This window comes from Boleophthalmus pectinirostris, unplaced genomic scaffold, assembly GCF_026225935.1.
Source record: "Boleophthalmus pectinirostris isolate CB_2022bp ecotype Guang Dong unplaced genomic scaffold, ASM2622593v1 HiC_scaffold_3, whole genome shotgun sequence".
Taxonomy (NCBI): Eukaryota; Metazoa; Chordata; class Actinopteri; order Gobiiformes; family Gobiidae; genus Boleophthalmus; species Boleophthalmus pectinirostris.
Genome location: NW_026571299.1, coordinates 42675956 through 42697224, shown reverse-complemented (window position 1 = coordinate 42697224; position 21269 = coordinate 42675956). Strand labels below are relative to the sequence as shown.

The following is a 21269-nucleotide window of genomic DNA, read 5'->3' as shown; positions in this document are numbered from 1 at the left end:
AACAACAAGTCCTTTTTACATGAAGCAATGTAATCTGACCTGTGAAAACCATTCAGACTAAGTCATTTGCATGTTTTTATGATGAGATGTGGGAAGGGACGGGTGTAGGTGAAAATACAGTTTTTAATATTTAAGGTTAGAAGCTTATTAGAGTGGACTTTGCAAGTAGGAAAAACACCATGTACTGCTGTAAAGAAATGAATAGAGTCATAAAATATACAAGAGAGGATAAAGATACATTTGCATGACTGCATTTAATGACCATGACTTAAAGTCCACATTGGTTTTTTGTTTGTTTGTTTGTTTTTTTCTGGATGCCTCTGACTGTCCACAAGTGTTTACCCCACAATCACATGAGCTCTAATCAATGTCCTAGAGGCCTAATAAAGTTCAAATGAATGTATAAACGCCCGTCGAGTCAGTCACGGTGTCATTAATTGCATGTTTGTTTTAATGAAGACAAAATGGCCACTATCCAGGAGTGCCCCACCTAAAGGTCTTTGCAAAAGGTCCACACAAACCACAGTCACCCCAGTTGATATGTTGAAGATGGATGAATGAATGATTACATTTTGTGCTGTATGAGTAGGACATCGTAAATGTAGTAAGTCAATAAATAAACAAATAAATAATGATGGAGTAACAATGGATTTTTATAATTATGTCATGCCTCAAGCCATCAAGTGTGTCCCACATAATGTGTTCTGCTGACAATGTTAAAGTCTGGGCTCAAAATGCAAACATGGCGTTTGGCATTAGACTAGTCTGGGTGCATGTGTCAGCTGAAGCTGACTCTCCTCTTTGTAGCTAGTTTCTAGCCTGGGTGACAGTGTTAATATGGAATAATTTCTACAAATAACAATTTATTTCCCCACATTTTTAACTTGTGGAAACAGGATTTATCCAAATAGGTATGCAAATTGTGAATCACATTTGGTTGACAAAACTTAATTAAAAAACAAATCATATTTAATAGTAAGAATAGCCCCCTAGGCCTAGATTTTCATCTCTGTGTGTTGTATAACAAGCAAACTCTCATCATGGCGTCAAGAAATAACATTTTCCAAGGTCCATTAATGCAGCAGAGTCCAAGTAATTTTGCACTGACATATGGTGAGTGTGTCACACCCTGCCCAGATGTTCACATTGTTGCAAGTGTGAGTGAATATAGCTACCAGAGGATGGGCCCATCTCCTCTGCCTCAATGTGGAATATGTGATAGCTCACTCACGACTGCCACTCCGCTGTTCTGATCTGTCTGCACTAAACCTAGTAGATACTGCCACCACCAAGAAATCAAATAAACATGACAAACTGCATGTCTGAATAGCAGCTATTGGCCCATATTACGCTATTTTCTGATGTTATAATATTGTTTCCTCCTCAGAAACATACCTGAATTTGCTTTGCTTTGTTTCATTCAAATGTTTAACACACAAACCAAGCATATTTAGGCAGAGTTCTTCTCTCAAACAGATAACAGTCTGTTCCACATTGTGATTTGGTAATACAGGAAAAAAGCTTCAAATTCCATACATCTTCCCTAGAATGATTTGTATGATTTCAGACCTGGAATTGTCAATCTCCACTAAACTAAAGGTAAAGGTTTTTGATGAGACAACAACATTTGAACATGGCTTAAAGCTCACAAGAATCCATTTTGTGTAATATAGGACCTTTAATCTATTAGGGTGGTTTGAGAATAAAATACACAGATCAATGAAGAGACAGAGAAGGACATTTCCCCAAATCTGACCCACATTTGAATCAAAATTTAAACATCACACAAAAAGTACTTATGCTTGTGCAGCAGCATTGATACGACTCACCAGTGTTGGGAAGGTTACTTTTAAAATGTATTCCCCTACAGATTACAAATTACATACCCCAAAATGTAGTTTGTAACGGAATCCATTAAATTACTTAAAGTGAGTAACATAATCTGAATACTTTGGATTACTTGATTATTGACTTGAAAGTCTAGGATACCGTAACGAAAGTTTAGTCTGCTAAAAGAAAATAAAAAGCCCAGTCTTTACTTAACCGTATTAAAGATATTATTAATAGAAGACGGGGAGACACGTTCGCCCAGCATGGTTTAGTCCTGGTTTAGTCCTGGTTTAGTCCTGGTTTAGTCCTGGTTTAGTCCTGGTTTAGTCCTGGTTTAGTCCTGGTTTAGACCTGGTTTAGTCCTGGTTTAGTCCTGGTTTAGTCCTGGTTTAGACCTGGTTTAGTCCTGGTTTAGTCCTGGTTTAGTCCTGGTTTAGACCTGGTTTAGTCCTGGTTTAGTCCTGGTTTAGTTCTGGTTTAGACCTGGTTTAGTCCTGGTTAGTCCTGGTTTTAGACCTGGTTTAGTCCTGGTTTAGTCCTGGTTTAGACCTGGTTTAGTCCTGGTTTAGTCCTGGTTTAGACCTGGTTTAGTCCTGGTTTAGTCCTGGTTTAGTCCTGGTTTAGTCCTGGTTTAGTCCTGGTTTAGACCTGGTTTAGTCCTGGTTTAGTCCTGGTTTAGACCTGGTTTAGTCCTGGTTTTAGTCCTGGTTTAGTCCTGGTTTAGACCTGGTTTAGTCCTGGTTTAGACCTGTTTAGTCCTGGTTTAGTCCTGGTTTAGACCTGGTTTAGTCCTGTTTAGTCCTGTTTAGTTTAGTCCTGGTTTAGACCTGGTTTAGTTCCTGGTTTAGTCCTGGTTTAAACCTGGTTTAGACCTGATTTAGTCCTGGTTTAGACCTGGTTTAGTCCTGGTTTAGTCCTGGTTTAGACCTGGTTTAGTCCTGATTTAGACCTGGTTTAGTCCTGGTTTAGACCTGGTTTAGTCCTGGTTTAGTCCTGGTTTAGACCTGGTTTAATCCTGGTTTAGTCCTGGTTTAAACCTGGTTTAGTCCTGGTTTAGACCTGGTTTAGTCCTGGTTTAGTCCTAGTTTAGACCTGGTTTAGTCCTGTTTTTAGACCTGTTTTAGTCCTGGTGTAGTCCTGGTTTAGTCCTGGTTTAGATCTAGTTTAGTCCTGGTTTAGACCTGTTTTTAGACCTGGTTAAGCCCTGGTTTAGTCCTGGTTTAGACCTGGTTTAATCCTGGTTTAGTCCTGGTTTAGACCTGTTTTAGTCCTGGTTTAGTCCTGGTTTAGACCTGGTTTAGACCTGGTTTATTCCTGTTTTTAGACCTGTTTTTAGACCTTGTTAAGTCCTGGTTTAGACCTGGTTTATTCCTGTTTTTAGACCTGTTTTTAGACCTGGTTAAGTCCTGGTTTAGACCTGGTTTAGATCTAGTTTAGACCTTGTTTAGTTTCCAGAAATGAGTGGAATTACCCCTTGAAAAAAGGGGGATATAGCCCAAAATGTGAAAACAGGAAAATACCACTGTGTAATCCATTTATTTCAACAAAGTAACTGTAATCCATTTACTATTCATGGAAACAGTAACTGTAACTGAATACAGTTACTCATAATTTGTACTTGTATATTACGTAACTCCAGTACATGTAATCTGTTACTCCCCGCTACTCACAAATAACAAAATGACACCAGGTAAGAAAGTAAAGCAATTTAATGACATCAAAAACACCAAGTAACATTATCCACATGCAATGAGGCAGAATCCTTAGAAAACACAGAGGCTGGGCACTGTTGCACAGCTTCAGAGCAGATGGCAGTACAGTGGACCGAGTAAGGCTTGTTAGGACTGAGGTTACACTGATACAAGTTTCACCACAAGGTTCAGTTTGGCGGTGATCAAATATGGATGTTTTGACAGCACAGAAGACATGTTATCTTAAAAACATTCTTTGAAATTATTTTATGAGAAAGGGGGTTTGGAGTTTGATTATCCTTTATTTCAGCATTGGGTGACAGTATATTCATAGCTAGCAGCCCTTGTGAGAGACCTAATCAATCTATTTTGACGGACTTAAGAGCTTGGTAGAAACACAATGACAGCATACAAGTGTATAAAATGTTGCAAAATCGTATTACAAGATCGACAAGGAAAGTCACAAATGTATTGTTCATTTTTTTTTTTATATCTCCAAAATGGATATATTTTAAGTAGAAAATTTGCTAACACTATACTAAATATAATCAGGGAGTAAACTAACATAATAATGATCTACGATTATTTGATGGCTTCTTTTTTGAATAATTTGTGAAATAGTCTGCATTTGGTAGAGGAACATTTCATAGCATAAAGACAAAAGTCCCATGTCTGGACTCTGAAAATTTTAGAAAGGGCATCTGGTGGAAAACAAAACAAAACAAATAAAATTTATGAGTACTTAAGGATCCCCTGAGCTAAAGGGAGAAGTCCAAAGGTACGTTTTTGTTTTACTCACTGTACTTTGTATACATCTAAAATAAGTTTTAACATACTGGTGATATTGATGCTAAATAAGTCATAATTGTATCTAACATAATAAAAAGTACACTGTGCATGATATGTGAGAATATTGACATTTCTTTGTTACTTGTCCAGTATGAAACCTCAGCAAAAATAAGTTAATAGTCCTCCTTTGTAAACATCATACATCATATTCAATGCATACATGAGTGGGGTTCCCTGCCTTTTCTGGCTGTTAAAAGATGACATCAGAGAAAATCTGTGCCATTGGAATGACAGTCAACAAACATGGTACTTAGAGAAGAGCTGAAGAATTGGCAATGAAAAAGTATAATTATAATCAACAAAAACAAAACACACTCTGCACATACATGTACACTATATATACACAGCATTAAAGGGATAGTCCAGGATCTTTTAAAAAGAGGTCTGGAATCTGTAACTTATTCTCTACAACAGGTAACTGTTAGTCAAGGTCACACTCGAAATACTATGCGATAACAGGTTCAAATTAAATATTCAGCAGAGCTGTCTTCACTGGGGTGAAAAATCATGTACATCAATATTCTGTTGTAGCTTGGTCTTTTGGTTAGTTATGACCAATTAAAACCATTCAAATTTTGATTCAGTCAAACCCATGACAAATGTGTCCAACCAACAAAATAAATCATTCAAGTATACGCAATCCTGAAACCTGTCAATTTTTTATTTTATTTTATTTTTTACAAATATTTAGCACGCAGATATATATAGAAATCGAGAGTGCAGACTCTGGGAGGGCATCTGGAGCAACGCCTATGTAATGTCACATAAAATACTATTATTTACTAGAGTAAAAAAGTGAACTTGAATTCACACTTGCATCATTGTAAACTTATCTTTTGTTATGTTGTACAAAAATGGTTGCAAAAGGTAATTTCATCAACATCTGATCTATCTGCTTCAAACAACCAAAGCATTGACAATTACCTTGTGGGGAGAATAAGTTTCCCTTTTCCTCAAGTGTTTCATAGACCTTCTTAAAGGTGCATTATGTAACTTTTCTGGTGGAAAAAAAGCCACCTGCAAGCCAAGCACAGAGCCATGTAGGTGACAGACACTCCATCTGAAAAGTTACATAACGTGCCTTTAAATTAAATCCTGGGCTAACTTGATAAGTAATAGCCAACTTGCGACTCGACAAAAGTAGGTTGTATATAAAACGAGGATGGCAGTTGGCGATGATGCGTTACATTTGACACCGCGTTTGTGCTCGCTGTGGGGTACAATGTCTGCAGTAACACCCCAGCGGATTGCCTCACGCTGGGGTTTGGGCAGTGGACTTGACCTCGGCGGACACCCTCTTCTCCTTGCGTCCTGCGTACTCCCCAATGAAGGAGCCGTCCTCGTTGAACTGTCCCTCCTCGTCCCCGTAGTCCACCAGGCTGTCCCCGCTGTCCCCGCCCTTCATGTCTCCACACAGTGAGCGCTGGCTGCCCTTCAGTGGCTTCTCATCGTTGTCACTGTGAGAGAAAAGAAATGGGGACAGTGGATTTAGAAGCACCTCATTTCACCCATGGCTTCACACTATGGCTTATTGGGGGGCTGTGTGTGGGGGGGGTGGATGGAGGGAGAGGTGACACTGACTCGGTGATATTCTGGGATCAACATGAGGCCTATATCTTGAGCTGCGGTGAGGAGCAATGTCCAGCAGCCAGCAGTAATTGTGCTTCTCTGCTGGACATCAGTGGGCTTGATAAAGTCATGCCCAGGGGATATGGAGGATCTGTGGAATAGCTACAAGTCACCCCCATGCAGTGGTACTGACCAGATTAATACTCACCCACTCTAATGTTGTACAGTCTGAAAAATGTGCCGCTACATTGCATGGATGTTTGTCACACAATACCGCTTGATTCTGAATTAAGGTTCAGGTTAAAGGTGCACTGTGTTACTTTTCCAGAGAGAGAGTCTGTAGATGTTAATGCTTTTGGTATAAACTACAGTCTACAGTATGATATTAAACTAATATGTTTTGTATTTATTCAACTACAGGTGTTATTTATTGCTCCAAATTATCTTAAAAAATATCTAAACTGTAATTTGGTGTGCAAGTCTTCATGGAGATTCTTAAGTTTACGGCCACACTTTGGCACATTCTTGGCAAATCTCCATGGAGACAAACAGGTGACCGACCCTCCACCAGACAAGTTACACAGTGCACTTTTAAGTTGAATTTATTTGCCGTTTGTGGTTAAAAACCACTCTGAAAAAGCATTGCAAAACACTCAAAGTTCACCATGAGAGATGAAATTTGATGTCTGACTGAACAGTAATAATAATAATAATAATAATAATAATAATAATAATAAATATATATAATTAATTTAGTCAACAATATAAACTAAACTAAACTGAAATGTGTTTAGCTGCTAATCATGTTCTAAAGATGACCTGGACTTTTTCAGTAACCAGCCCCACTGAACAAAACATTTTTTGCATATTGTTTGAATATTTCATTCATTCAAAGACTTTGGAGCAACATTGCAACATTTATGTGCCAATGTTTTGTTGTATCTTTTGCACTATCATTTCCATAAAACATGAATTAACTCTCAAAGGATACACTTTGCTCATCCTGATCAACTAGACAAATGAATGTATACATAGTCTGGGTTGGAGGGGTTCAGAGGAGAGGTGCTCTCACCTGTAGGAAGTTGGTGCTGGAGGAGCACTGTCTTTCCAAACAAAGGATTATTGTTGTAGTGAAATGTGTTTTATTTACTAAATTAACTAAACTAAATATGATTTATTACAGAACATCTCCTTTGTTAAGAAAGAATTGACCCTTAACCTAAGCAATTTCAAAGTCCAACATTTCCACATGGGCTTTGAGCTCCTCTTACACACCATGCATGAAGAACAATTACATTCTATTATCTGTCTGTCTTTTTTGTTGCTGTTTTTGAATGTTGAATGTTTTTGGATCTATTTTGCTCTAGTACTTGCAAAGAGGAAGTTTGGGAAATTCATCAATGAACTCAGCAGTCAGAAGTGACCAACGCCCACCAGCATCATTAAAGTCATTATTCTTAGCAACCAGTCACATCTTCCAGGAACATTTGGTTTTATTAAGATACATATGAGGTTAGCACTTTCACACATTTCACAGGGGGGATAATTCTTGTCTCAATCACTCTGACATGGGTTATGTCATGCAGAGTTCACTGATTAGAGAAAAGCACTGGGGCCTGTACAGTGCCAGGCTGTTATGAATTGAAGCGCTACAGGATTAATGAAACATGGACAGATATCAGAGCCTGGGAGATGAGCCACTTTCAATTACACTGATTGGTTTTGGCCTCCTGCTGAATGCTGGGCATTCTGTTTAAAACATCTGACATGTGCAAAGAGCAAAGGAAAGGTGAAGGACACACAATGACAGTATCTACGACAACAGTCATATGGAGGGTGTGCTATCACTCCGGACATGTGTAAACAGCTGCTACTGCCGTTTAGCACATACAATTCTGGTACTCATCCAATCATATGTGCTGAGCCAAAGCGGTGGTGTGAGGCTCCGTTTCAACCTCGCGCTTGTCAGGTTGTCTTTTGGCAAAAGGAGAAATGGGTAAATGTTACAGAAGAACAGAAGAAAATGGCTGAAAAATCTCCAGAGAAGAACAGACCTTAAATGTGGTGCTGAAATATGTTTTATGCTTACCTGTATTCACAGAAAGTGTCATCATTCATGCCCTGGGACTCCACGTCTGGGTGAAGGTCTTCTTTTTCTTTCACTGCTCACAGAATGAAGAGATGATATCAGTCATTTGCTCCATGGAGATTGACACAGTGCTGACATCACTATGTGCTCAGACTGTTTGCTTTTCATGTTACCAGAAAGACCCATTCCCCTGGTCCCACAACTCTTTGAGTTCTTATTCAAAGTTTGGAGGAAATAATACAAATATAGGCAAGATGTTTTCAAAGAAATCACAAAATACTACAATTGCAAAAACATTGCGTTAAGCTTGTTTTATTTCACTTGTCATATTTGTATGATAAAAGTGTCAATATTGTGCAATTTTAAGCAACAAAAGACAGTGTTTCATCTGCAATGTCAAACCTTAACTTTGTATTGTTAGATTTTGTCTAACATAATCTTGGGCCAGATCTTGCAATGGCTAAAAATAAATGTTCCTGATGTTCCTCTACCTGATTTTCTCCATGTATTTGCACAGCATTTGTTTTGCTCCACTACAGATGTATTGCATAAGCAGCTCGGTGTGAACTGTCTGTTTCTAATTATAAAACTTTTTTACAGTGATTCAGAAAGTGCACACTTAGCATGCTAGCTGTTAGCATTGCTGTGACATCAAACCCTGCTCTGACCTCAGAAATTTGGGAAATGCACTTATAAACTTATCATGGTGAATAAATCAGATGCAAGGAATGAGGTGCAGTGAGGAATAACTTTGAACCACAGCAAACCGCTTTTTCATGTTAAAACTAGGGATGGACATGATTAGTCAATTAATTGATAATTGATCATTAAGAATTTCATCGATTATGTTCATTTTAATCAACAAACCGAATGTAGGTTGCTGTGTGTATCGTGACCAAACAGGTCTGTACATGTGTCTCTGCATCAGAAGGAGCGAGACACAAACAGTGGGTCAGTCTGCAACGTACTGAAGCACAAATGTGTGTTTAACGATGATTTGTACAAGAAATTCCACACTTTCCGTTGCGTTTGGGACAAGTGTGAGTCCATGTGCACAGTGTATAAAGCAGCACATATGTTTCAGTGTCCAGTGGGAAAAAGTTTTACCAGGTGAGAGTTGCTCAATGTGGATGACGAGTCCCCACCTCCCTCCCCCCGTACGGTGTCCTGGTTTTGACAAACACAAATATGTTCACACTAACCTGTATTCACCTGAGTCATGTCTTTTAATCCAACAGAAGTTAAACCACATCAGCGACACAAGAGCTGTTTTTTTTTAAATCTTCGCTTAGTTTATGCAAATTAGTGATGCGGTTTTAAGTTTTGTTTCTGTGAGAGTTGCTCAAAACTGAATTAAACACATTCTAATGTCAAACGGGCTGATGTGGCTCTAGAGTCGTTATGGTTTATATGTCGCAAAGTTGAATTTATTTATGCAGATTAGTAGTGCAGATAGTAATAATAATGATGATCATTTTAATATAAAAACGTTAATGATTAATCGATAATCGATCCTTAATTCTTCCGACGATCGATTAAGAAAATTTCATTGAATGCCCATCCCTAGTTAAAACAGGTACATCATCTTTAATGAAATATATTTAGGTTATGTTTCTAATTATAAACATCATTTTCTCATCATTTATAACCTTCATATTAAAGCAACTTATAAAAGGAAACTAATTCATAAGATAACAGTTATTTAACAGACTAAAACAAAAAATAATATTATAATGTCTTTATTTTAGACTGAAAGATAATAGCAGATGGGCCCACACTCTTGAAATGAACTTGCGGTGTCTTGCCTTATACATCACTGTCTTTGCTGCCTCTTGTGATGTCGATCGGGACTAACATGAGTTTGGGCAAATGAACGGATGTAAAGGCTGTTGGAGATACGTGGACGGGTAATGAGGAGTTAATGAGAAAACAGAGGACAGAGGCTGCACTGCGCCTTTCAGCTGATGAGTGGAGCAGTCTTGGGCCCTGCTACACCCTCGCTGCCCATTAGCGGTGAATAATCAAACCTTGTACAGACTCTGGGGTGCCCGACAGGAGGGATAACATTGAGATGGCACAGAGCTTATGTCATTATTCCCGCTGTGTTCTCCCCTGCGCCGCATTTGCATTTCATCTGGCTTGCGGGCTTGTTTGCATTGTCGCTTAGAAAAAGGCGTCTAAATAAGGCGATATCCAAATGCCGGACTTGCGAAAAGCTCATTTCCCTATCAACACAAATCCCGTTTATGTAAGAATTTGCATGAAAAAATCCTGACATATCCCCTGACATATTCCAGTAATGGCTTCTTGGTTGTTTTGATTAATTCTGTCTTATAGCTACAAATAAAATTGAAATTGTGCTCTTTGAAGCGATTAGCAGCGGAGCAGGTGAAGAGTGTGCAAGTGAGCTTACCAGAATATTTGCCGCCCCTGTTTCTGTTGACGAAGCAGGCGACCAGCACAATGAGGGTGAGGAGAGCGATGGCACACATGAGGCCGATGAACCAGCCCTGCGTGGAGATTCCTCCGTGGATACTGGCCAGACCTGAGGAGAACAATACTAGGTGACTTTCACATACCTTAAAGGCAGTGTTGGGGAGTAACAGATTACATGTTCCAGAGTTACGTAATCAGAGTACAAATTATGAGTAACTGTATTCGGTTACAGTTACTGTTTAAGTGAGTGGTAACTGGATTACAGTTACTTTCTTGAAATAAATGGATTACACGGCGGTATTTTCCTGTTTTCACATTTTGGGCTATATCCCTTTTTTTTTTTTTTTTTTGTAATTCCACGCATTGCCCAGTCTAAAACCAGGTCTAAACCAGGTTTAAACCAAGTCTAAAATAAGTCTAAACCCAGGTCTAAACCAGGTCTAAACCAAGTCTAAACCAAGTCTAAACCAAGTCTAAAACCAGGTCTAAACCAGGTCTAAACCAGGTCTAAAACCAGGTCTAAACCAGGTCTAAACCAGGTCTAAACCAGGTCTAAACCAGGTCTAAACCAAGTCTAAACCAAGTCTAAACCAGGTCTAAACCAAGTCTAAACCAAGTCTAAACCAGGTCTAAACTATGTCTCAAACAGGATTTAACAGGACTAAATCCTGCTGTGTGGACCGTGTCTCCTCGTCTTCTAACAATAATATTTTTAATTTGGTTCAGTAAAGTCTGGACTTTTTATTTTCTTTTAACAGACAAAACATCTTATGTGAAGATTTCCTCGTCTTTGCTTCTCTACAGCAAATCAAGTAATCCAAAGTATTCAGATTACATTACTCACTTTAAGTAATTTAATGGATTCCGTTACAAACTACATTTTGGTGTGTGTAATCTGTAATCTGTAGGGGAATATATTTTAAAAGTCACCTTCCCAACACTGCTTAAAGGTGCACTATGTAACTTTTTTTGGTTGGGGTTCCGTCACCTTCTTGTTTCTATGGATATGCCACTGCCCTGCTTGGAATGTTCCACAGCTCTAACTTATATTTATTAAAATACAGGTGGTTTTATAGCTCAAAAATACTTAGAAGGGTTGCCTCTCCACAGATCTAAACAGTAACTTAGCCTGGTTTAGCCTCCATAATTAGGGGTGTGCAAAAATATCAAAATATCGTACCGTTTAATGTGATGATACAAGATTGATATTGTGGGCTGCTGTATCGACTATTTTTTGGTATATTTTACTAAATTATTTTGTTACAGTGCTACAGTTTTGCTGCTTGTTTAGAGAAAGGAAGCTTGTTTACCCATATGGAAAAAAACTGGAAAAAAAATAAGAATTTACCAGTGTCTTTGTAGTAAATCTTTATATAAGGTTCATATGTGTCATGTGTGGTTTCCTCCTGAAAGTGTCCCCCTTTTACATTTTTCTCATACAACTATATTATGAAAAACTAGTAAAGATAAAGTGAACATTTTGCAGGACATTTACAGGTAATGTGCATGATAAACTACATTTTCTTTGTATGTTCCATGTAATGTTTGTATTCTTTAATTATATGTTGCAGAAAAAATGACCAGAGTGTGAAGGGGGATTTGAACCCAGGTCTCTGACTCCAGGGGAACAATAGCAGATATTGAGGACAGTTACAAGTACTTCAGTATTTGTAAGTGATATGACGTCTTGTCAGTTGAGGCATGTGACAAAAACATAAGTGTGTAGCTGCTTTTTGGAATATTACAAGTCAATATAGAACTTTGTAATAATTAGGATTTTGCAGAGTAAAAATATTTTTACAGCCTGATGTTTGTTCACTGTGATATCAGTGGAAGATGTTTTTTAAGGTTGTAATGCAATATTTGTATTACTGTGTTTACCCCCATGCTGCACAACACACACACACACACGCACACGCAAACACACACAGACACACAGTGATAATTTTCTTTCTCACTCTCATACACACACACACAGCAATCAAGTTTAAGGAAACAATCAATTTGTTTTTCTATGATTCTGTGGTAAAAATGACTTTTCTCCAACACTTGTGAGGACATTGTGTGTAGGATTAGTGTCATATTCAGCTCTTGCAGGTTACAAAGTTTTATATGTTTCATGCTGCACATATTTACCAAAGATCTTGTAAGTGTTTTCACTGTCATATACAAATCTTTTAAGATTCAGATAAAACATGTTAAAATGGTGTATGATTTGTCCATAACTTTTCCATATGGGTTATGCGACACATTTGACATTTCCACTGTTTTGATGAGTAAAATGGATGTTTTTCATATTCACTTTGCAGAAGAACTGGTCAGAACAGTCAAGATTTAGCCATTATGTCTTACTGAGCCATATCGAAACGATTTGAAATATATATCAAATCAAAAGGTCACTGTATCGAGATATGTATTGTATCAGCAACTTCTTAATGATACCCAGCCCTATCCATGACCATAGATAAATGTAATGCCATACATTTCAGACAAAATTCAATTTTACTTTATGCCATGGAAGTTATTAAAAATATCCCTTAATAGTGACCTTTACAATATCATATCTTATGCCAAACACCTACCTTCCCTAACCTAAAACTCTTTTAATGACCAGATTATTTCACATCATTTTTACAGTTATAGTTATCTAAAAAATATAATTCTAGAAGGACATTATTGCTTCCAAAGTTCCAAGCTAATTTTATACTCCGTTACTTATCTGCAAAGTCGATAAAACGGAGGGCTGACAATTCCACGGTTATGTGTTTGGCAGCAATTCAAACTTATTGGGTTGAAAATGAAAAACAGATGATACAATATAATAAAGAATCCAGTCAAACATATCCCACATGCCCTTACCGACCCCAATAATTATTTTTTATTTAATGCCACGTCTTGTTTGAATACATAAATAATTAACATCTCATTCACTCAAGACTTTTCAAAACCCAAGAGTGCATTTTCTTATGGATGGTTCAGCCGATAAGACAGCCCTGAGTGAATCTTGCTGTATGGATGCTAGCCAGATCTGTGGAGAACAATAGTGTCTGACTTTGACACACCTTGGCCTTTTCATCGGGACACTTGATTGAATGTTTACGTCGACACAGCCTATCTGATGCAGGGCCTGCGCAGCCATGGAAGGGATCCAAAATTAATATTAAACAGCTAATCCGCTTGTCTAATTAATCAAGTGGGGAACGCTGTACAAATTGTGATTCCTTGCTGGCTAAATTAAATCCGAGCCACACCATCAAAGACCGCACACAGGGGCTCAAGGACATGGCTCAACAAGTCACATTCCAGACCAATACCACTGAGTCATAGGCACAGCTGCAACATACTAAAACCACAGAAAGGAGAGGGAGGGATCTGCTGAGCTGTACAAACACACAATAGGTCAATATCCTGAGGATAATTGCAAATATTGTGGCTCTGCAAAAACAGTGCATTGCAAGTTTTATTCAAGTTCAGTCATGTGGTTCCAATCTATGAATAAAAGATGGACTGACCTAACCTAGAAAGTTTATCTTAAGGATCCATCTTAAATATTTTAGATTAAAAGGGCAAGAGCACAGAAGGTGGGGTAGATTAGAACATTAAGACCACACTGGTTAGTATACAAACCTGTGACCTTCTTATGGTGACACTAAGCTACAATGGAATTACCTGGAAGAACATTTATATGAACCATATGTACATCCTGGTCTTAATAAGGACTTGTAAATGTATAAATGTAATACGTATTTTCTCATTATTTGTACTGTTAAAATATATTCATCTTTACATTAGTACTGATATTATTAATAGTATTATGATCATCATTTATACTATTTATACTATACTTGTCTGCCCCTAATGAACTTCTGTTCTTACTATTGATTGGTGATTTTTAAAAGGCCATGCTTCAGTTTTAATGACTCATTGGCTTTGGCCAACACCTTGGCTTTGTCCTTTTGACTTTACTATTCCTTGTGCGACTTTTACTTTTATGGAGAGCTTGGACTTCGTTTTGTCTGAAGTTTTAACTAATTTCAGTGATGGATCACATTGACTGACAAAGCCAAAAAAACTCTCCTCCAATTCTGCTAATAACCCATTTCAAGACCTCCTTGCTGTCTTGTTCAACTATTGTTCATCATCATCAAACACTGCAGTGGTCTCTGAAACCTTCCACTCACCCTCACCTGTGCACATGCTGATTTTGGGCAGGTTTAGTCAGTGCAATTGTGTAACAGAGGTTAAAGAGGGAGTACTATGATTTTTTTTTTTTTTTACTTAGCTTTCTCCCGTGTTCTAACATTGTTCTCTCATCAAAAACATGCCTGAAGACATTTTAGATGTCATTCATGCACGTTCCAGTAATTAAACAATCTCTTCTGAGTCCTGTTCAAACCCTCCTTGTGTTTAGCTGTCAGATTCTGTCCAATGCTCAGCTCACAATCCTGCGTCATTCATGGGACAATTCTCCATAAATATCCACAAGCATGATACAAAACTGTGCTCAACAACGTGATAAACCTGTGATGTGTAGTAGTTTCATTAAGCGGGATACACACTCATTGTGTTGTGATATCGCTCTGAAGGGGGGAAGACTTAGCGCGGAGAGGAAAGGAAAGAGACTTAGGCTGTGTTCAGACTGCAGCCTAAAGTGACCCAAATCAGATTTTTTGGCCTCTATGTGACCTGTATCTGATCTTTTAATGTCAGTCTGAACGACACAGATCCGATTTTTTTCAAATGTGACCCAGGACACTTGGATATGTGCTCCTGAAACCGATACATATCCGATCTTTTAACATGTGACTTCAGTCTGAACGGCCAAAGTGCATTCATCCACCTACACGTTATCAACAAGACACAAACATCATTATTCTGCTCTGAAGTAGGCGAAAATTGTTAATGAACTCTGTGTCACTGAAGTGAAGCACATCACCACTCACCACTCTTGACTACATCTCCACATCCACACGTTCCTTTCAACGAACGTCGCTGCCGCTGTCCCACAAAACACCACGGCCAAAAACTTCGTCCTTCTCATTCTCCTCTTTAAAACAAGTAAGTTGTTCATGTTCTGGCTCCGGTACTCGAGGAACTTTAAAATCTCCAGGTGCTCAATGCTGCGTCCATGTTTGGACAACTTCCGTAAACACAGAGACGCTCGCTGCGGTTGACGTCATCGTGTCTCCAGTGTCACATGTGGGACACTTTCGGGCCGTTTAATGTTCACACTGGAGTCACATACAAGTCGCATTTAATTGGAAATGTGAACGACCTCGCAAAAACATCGGATTTCACAAAAAAATCTGAATTGAGCATTAAGCCCTGCAGTCTGAACGTAGCCTTAGAGTTTAAAAATGAAAGTGTAACTTATACATCATGTTAATATGTTGTTTTTGGCATGTATAGTTTATACAATGGGTTAGGTTTAGCTAAATACCTAAATGTATGTCACCATTTATATTATTGTTGCTGTCTGATCTACTCCAAACAAATCAGTTTGAAATCTACCAGTAACCCACAAAAACACAAAACATTAGTTCAACATTAAAGCTCCATTCTGTCTCTATCTGGCATCCAGCTGATCTTTACAAAGCAGTTGCTAACATTTACGCTAATATTCCGTAGAGGGGACGCCGGGAGAGGAAAACAAAAGCATGGGCAAAGGTTAGTAAAATACAAAGTAGTTTTAAAAGAGTTCTAAGAGTGAGGGGATCTTCCTCGACCAAAGAGGCTAGACTCTCCTCTGTTTCCAAACTCTATCGTGAAGGCATCAATTACATGCTGACAGCGGGGGACAATGGGTGAATCTCTCAGTACCAATCACGACAAGAATGATGTGTCTATGGAAATGGGATTTGCAGGTGGCACTCGCAAAGTTAAATGGAAATCTACATAGGTTTCAGAGGGAGATACCTGGAATATGTGATGAGAGCGCAATACAGCATATAATTCTTCATTTGGAAATGTATCAGCGGAGGAGCTGCCAGATCCGCACAGCTCCAGTTCACTGATTACTTGTCATTACGTGTTACAATGCAGACTGTGGTAAATGCAGGTAGAAGAAGTGACTCATCCTCAAAAGTAAAGCAGGCTCAGGAGGGTGATGACTAGAGTCAGCGAACTACAGTTGAAGTAAAGACTCAAACGTGTAACTACACTGAACACGTTTGGTGTAAGACACAATATATACATTTACCTCACCTCTCATTCAATGTTTTTCCAATATGTTTACTTTTACACATTTAATATTTGACTTTTCTTTTTCTTTGCTACATAATTCCATACATCTTATTTCACATATGTGTTGTTTTAAGTATGTATATAAAATGTAGAAACATGGTAAACATACAGAAAAAAAATTTAATAGGGGGAGTTCAGACTTTTGACTGGGAGTGTTTTTGCAACTTGGGAGATATTTTTATTCCAACATAATTCATTTGGGTTGACAAAACACAACTGTGGATAACAATGTGATAACAATGTGGGGAAAATGTGGGGTGCTGATCTGATTAAAAATAAAGTACCATAGCATGTTAAACCAACTGGGACAAAAGTACTCGTGGAGTTGTTCCACATTTTCTGATTCTTTTTCATAATTTAGGCTGACACATTTCCACAGAGATGGTTGCCTTCTTGCCAGGAACATAGCAGATATTTGCATACATTTGTTTCGTGGTGAGTTCAAAATCTCACCAGGAGGCAGATGGTAAAATAATATGTAAATTAAAAGCTGAAATTGTTCAGTAATTTTCACTTATGGTGATTTTTTTTTTTTTCCTTTCTGGTAATGTCTGGACAAAGCCCCATGTGGATCCACAATATGATGCATACTTGTCAAGATTGAATGCTAATGATGTAGGCTTTTGATAATCAGCAGGGGCAAATATAAGAGAATTAATAATGGAGTGAATGATGAGGATCATTAGTATGTGGAAAGTCTGCTTTGACAGCAGCTGCCTCAGGCCGGTCAACAAACTATGTCTAGCTCATTTCCCCACGGCAAACATGCAAATCTCCCAGTCGGCCTCCTGCTCAGGTGCCATATTAGCTCACACACGCACACCTGCATCTGCATCATCTGCACTGTCCTTCCCACCACTAATGACACTAGCACTAATGCTGATGGATATGCCTGCAACTCTGCTAGCTCCTAATTATTCAAGAAGTGTGATGACTTGAACAACAACTGTTATTATAGTAAAATACAAATACAAAGTAAATCCATAAAGAAGATATTTAGTATCAAACTACCACATATACTGTAGTATAAATCATTGTTTTACAGTTTGTTCATTGTAACAGCTTCTTAACAAAAAAAAGGTTCATTTATTTCCTATTCAAAATTGTAGAAGAGGCTCCACCCCCCCAATAGTGAAAGCAGTAGATTTTCAAGGTGTTTTTGTTGAAAAATGACTATGTGGCATTTTTGAACCCCACATGTATGGTCTAAAGTCTCATTTTTTGCACAATTGTAAATAAGTACAGAGGAGTGGGCTGAAATAGGTGGTAGGTAGAAATTCAAGTTTTTGAGCTCTCAAGCCTCAAATGCTGGACAGTAAAAGGTTACTCAAAAATGCAAGAATCAATCAAAAATATTACTCAGAGTAAGTTAATGATAGTGGGATAACTGCCAAAACATTGTTATAAGATCATAAAAGTTAAATTCTTAATATGTCTCCTTAAAGGTGAACACATGACTGGCTTACTGTCCCTTCATGCTCATCCATGTGTTTCAGAGAGGTGGAAAAAATGGGACTGGTGCCATAATAATTAACACTGAGGACCGCAGGGCCTGGCCTCCTGTGGCCAGAGTCAGGGCAATCACATTTCAGTTTTATGAAACTAAAATGCAACAGTAAGTAGTACATTTGTATTGTGGTCATACTGAACAAAACTTTAAAGAATAAATTTCAGAGCCGGGTTGATTTCCAGAGGCGGCAGGGTTGGTGTGTTTGTCACTAGCGTTCCTTAGCGTGCCATTATATGTTGTATAAAGCAGATGCTAGCCCAGCGGGGGGTCCGCGCCCTGAAAGACACCCCCTTCAAAGTCACCATGCTTTTTTACTATATGAAAAAGACGGGTAATATAGGCCCTATCAATTTCCACTTATCCACTTATCTCTGTGTGCTGTAAATACCATCCTCCTTTGAGATCACCCCCCTCTGGTGTACCCATGGAAGACTGTTTTTTTTTTTTTTTTTTTTTTTTTTCTGTCCACTCACAGGCTGCAGTGTTGCTGAAGATTACATGGAAATGTCAGGCGACTGTTGGGTCAATACACAAACACATACAAGTGGAAACTGGGGCCCAACAAATCAATCACTGACAATTAGATGTGTTTGTGCTGTTTAAGTGACTGGAGCCAGTCTGGCAGAACCCAATATAGATCTACTATTGCAGATTTCCCCAATGGCATTGCAGTGAAATTAAACCAGGTAGGCCTATCCTATACAAAATGAAAATGAACTTCATATTGCATTCCATTTCAATCTAAGATTTGTTTCCAAAACTTTGAAAGTAATTTAATGTATTGTACTGTTATGAAAATTAGTTATATCCAATTTGTACCCATTTTTTTCCATGTATTTGGGCAAAATTGTTGTGCTAGTACAAACTGTATGAAAAAAATAAGTTGTGTAAGCTGTTTACAGTCTGTATCTCCTTATATTTTCTGAGAAGCAGGAAGAGAGTGGTTAGCATGCTAGTTGTTTTTAGCTTTACAGTAATGGTAAATGCAGGGGAACTGAGGAACGCTACAAATCTTTTAAAATGTATTGTTTTTCAGCACATTTCAGAATGAGGATAATACCAAAAGAAATATACAAAAAAATTGAGCAAAACTAAAATAAACTACATGTTCTGCAAAAAACAAAACAAAAACAAAAAAACACTGTAGCCTTCTACCATTTGGATTTTTGTGGCTGCTTTTTAAAGGAGTTGTGTGCGTGATGCAGAGATGTGCTGCAGTTCTACCTATAACAGAACGTGTGGGTTTGGTGGCTGGGGACTTGGTAGTGCTCGGAGGTGAGGGGGAGGCTGACTTGCCTGGAAAGAAAAACAGACCTTGCGGTTATCAATTGAGAGATCTCTGAGGAACTACAATCTAAGGTTAGCACTATTTTAAACTAAGGGTGAAAATTAGTATGTATATATCTACACAAAGGGGTCGATAGTGCACATTTAAAGTTTATGAATACTTACATGAAGTATGGGAGAAGGTTGCATATTGACTATATAGGTTTACTTGTTTACAAAGTACTACACTGTATTGCAAATGTTATGATCAGTTACCTATAGTCATATTTTTGACCTGTATATTTTGTATTTAAAGAAAAAAAAAAAAAGTCTGATTTATTGTATAAACATTATTTATATTTCTGCAAATTGTTCTAGTTTTTGGAAGCCCTGAGAGGCAAGAGAGAAAAAAAAGAGGCAGGTCATTCGGGCTCTATTTTCTAAGTGTTTTTTTTTTTTTTTTTTCATCAACTTAAAAAAAAAAAAATAAAAAATTCTCAAAAAAAAAAATCTACATATTTTTGCGACTTTTTTTTCTTTTTCTCTTGTGTTTTTTGTTTTTTTTTTCGCTCTTGATGTGGCTGATGAAAAAAAAAAAAAAAAAAAAAAAAAAAAAAAAAAACACCACTCAGAGCCTAAGTGTTTTCCTGGTGTATTCCTATAAGTACCACACTTTAGCTTCAGCAAGTCATTGGAGATTTGACTTATGGCGTTAGGTTCTAGGTTGGGACGTGGGAGGCCGGGGTTTGAAACTCACCTGGTACGGGTTGTGTGTTTTGATTCTAGCTGAATAGTTTTTTCATTTTTTTTTTTTTTTTCGTCAGCCACATCAACAGCAAAAAAAAAAAAAAAAAAGAACACAAGAGAAAAAAAAAGTAGAAAATTTATATATATAATTTTTTTTAATGAAAATTGTACAAAAAATTTTTTTTTTTTAGATTTTTTTTTTTTTTTTTTACCAAAAAAATCTATAAATTTTTTTTTTCTACAATTTCCATTTTTTTCTAAAAATTTATTTTTTTCTACATTTTTTTTTCCACTTGTGTTTTTTTTAACACTTAGAAAATAGAGCCCAAATGACCTGCGTCTTTTTTTTTTTCTCTTGCCTCTCAGGGCTTCCGTACTAGTTAACAAAATTACACAAAACAGCATTTTATAGGTGCAAAATTTTGAAGTGAAACTATGAAAGCAGTTTTGTGCTGATGGGAATAGGGGATATAATATGGATTTTTTTTTTCTCAGCTTGTTGCTCTGACTCTGGAGTCACATGGATAAAAGTCAATATTCGTTTATAGTTACTAATGAGCCAAGATTAATATGAATTTATAATTAGGTTACTCATTAGCATTGTGATTAGCGAGGATGCCACAAACTTTATCTTAGAGGAAGTTGACATTTTTCTAATGAAAGGAGGCATCAGAGTGCTCTCCGCTGATGGCAAGGGCAAACATTAGACAAGGTCAATTATGCACAGAGGAGCTCACTGTTTGTAATCCGGCCCTGGCATTATAGTGGCCTATTGAGTTCTCACAGTGGATACTCAGCAACACATGCACATTTCTAAACAGGCAAATTCAAAGGCTACTAAAATATGTACTACAACTATTGGGTTAGAAAGTCTGCAAGAACTAATGTTAAGCATGCCACTAGTCTAGTACATTATTACTACTCTACATACTGGTGCCAAGCGTGGAAGCCAAAGTGGGAGCTGTAAAAATAAATCAAATGAAAAATAAATCAAAGCAGTATATTTTAGTGGCACAGACAAAGACACAGTGACTATTGG

At 37.7% G+C, this 21269-nt stretch overlaps 1 protein-coding gene across 1 annotated transcript in view; it reads right to left on the bottom strand.

Annotated features, from left to right (window-relative positions):
• Nucleotides 1-5461: 5461 nt before the first annotated feature.
• Nucleotides 5462-21269, bottom strand: part of chl1b (cell adhesion molecule L1-like b) — a 106455-nt gene continuing 90647 nt past the window's right edge. The window contains exons 24-26 of the mRNA XM_055160493.1: nt 10442-10563; nt 8029-8101; nt 5462-5827 (exon numbers count right to left, since the gene is read on the bottom strand). Of these exons, the coding sequence (XP_055016468.1) occupies nt 5623-5827; nt 8029-8101; nt 10442-10563 (400 nt within the window). The 3' untranslated portion in view covers nt 5462-5622. The remainder of the gene's footprint in view (nt 5828-8028; nt 8102-10441; nt 10564-21269) is intronic.